Genomic DNA, 989 nt, shown 5'->3' with positions numbered 1-989 from the left:
TAATAAACTTAAGTACTCTACATACCATGGACTGCTTCTAAAGTGTTTTCTCTATCTGTTCTATAGTGGGATGGCTCCTGCCCAGGCAGAACTTGCCTACATCCTAGAGGCCCAGCAGTTGGATGGATACGGACAAGAAGCATACCCTGCCAAGGTCTGTGGTATTCATACAGGGTGCTGTTTTTGTAAGCTGAGAGAAAGACACAATGATTTTGAGACCATCATATTCACCTGAGAAGAACTTTACAACATGACACTTGACCTACATTGCATATTGTTTTCTGACTCTAGGACTCTAAGAATCTTAATTTTTTGTTATTCTATGTCTAATTTCAATACAATAAAATCATCAATGCAATAAAATCATATTATGTTTTGAATGTTTGTGAAGTAAAGAGCCTATTTCTGATTTTCTCTTATGTGTTTGTAGGATGAGGCAGGAAACAACCTAGAAGTTGGAGCCTCATTTGTTGGTATTTTCGTCAAACATCTGAGTGGACTGCCAACTGTCTACTTCAAGTAAGTCCAGTCAAGGAGTACAGTGTTAGTTGTTTGCCCACATATCAAAGTACTTGACGTTGCTCGTTGTCGGATTCTAAACCAGTTGACATTTACCTCCATGGACTTTTGAAAACTTGAGGAAACGTTACTTGTGAATTTAATAGAAGAAAGTATGGCAAATTGATGTAAAGAGGAGCTTTGAGTTATCAATCTCTATGGCTACTGTTTGGACTAAACCAACACCGATGACCGTCCATGCTAATATCTGCTGATTCTGTATGCTTGTGGTGCAGGTGGCATGATGTATCCAACATCGTCCATAACAAGCGGCTCTTCGGCGTGGAGAGTGCCAAGACTGGCGAGATTGTTCAGTTTGTGATGGTGGGTCAAAAACAAATTTGTCTCATAGCTACTTTCTCTTTTCACATGTTTAAATGTAGCCTGATTAAATCTCGCTTATAGCAGCCCGCTTTGTACTTGTTATAGTA

The 989-nt window shown here is 39.3% G+C and overlaps 1 protein-coding gene across 1 annotated transcript in view; it reads left to right on the top strand.

Annotated features, from left to right (window-relative positions):
* Positions 1–989, top strand: part of LOC118428847 (tyrosine-protein phosphatase non-receptor type 21-like) — a gene marked incomplete in the record, with an annotated part of 22118 nt that overhangs the window by 13891 nt on the left and 7238 nt on the right. The window contains 3 exon segments of the mRNA XM_035839084.1: positions 67–154; positions 431–519; positions 795–882. Coding sequence (XP_035694977.1) covers positions 67–154; positions 431–519; positions 795–882 — 265 coding nt within the window.

Source organism: Branchiostoma floridae, chromosome 1 (genome assembly GCF_000003815.2).
Source record: "Branchiostoma floridae strain S238N-H82 chromosome 1, Bfl_VNyyK, whole genome shotgun sequence".
Lineage (NCBI taxonomy): Eukaryota > Metazoa > Chordata > Leptocardii > Amphioxiformes > Branchiostomatidae > Branchiostoma > Branchiostoma floridae.
The sequence above is the reverse complement of the archived record's forward strand: the minus strand, read 5'-3'. Positions and strand labels throughout refer to the sequence as shown.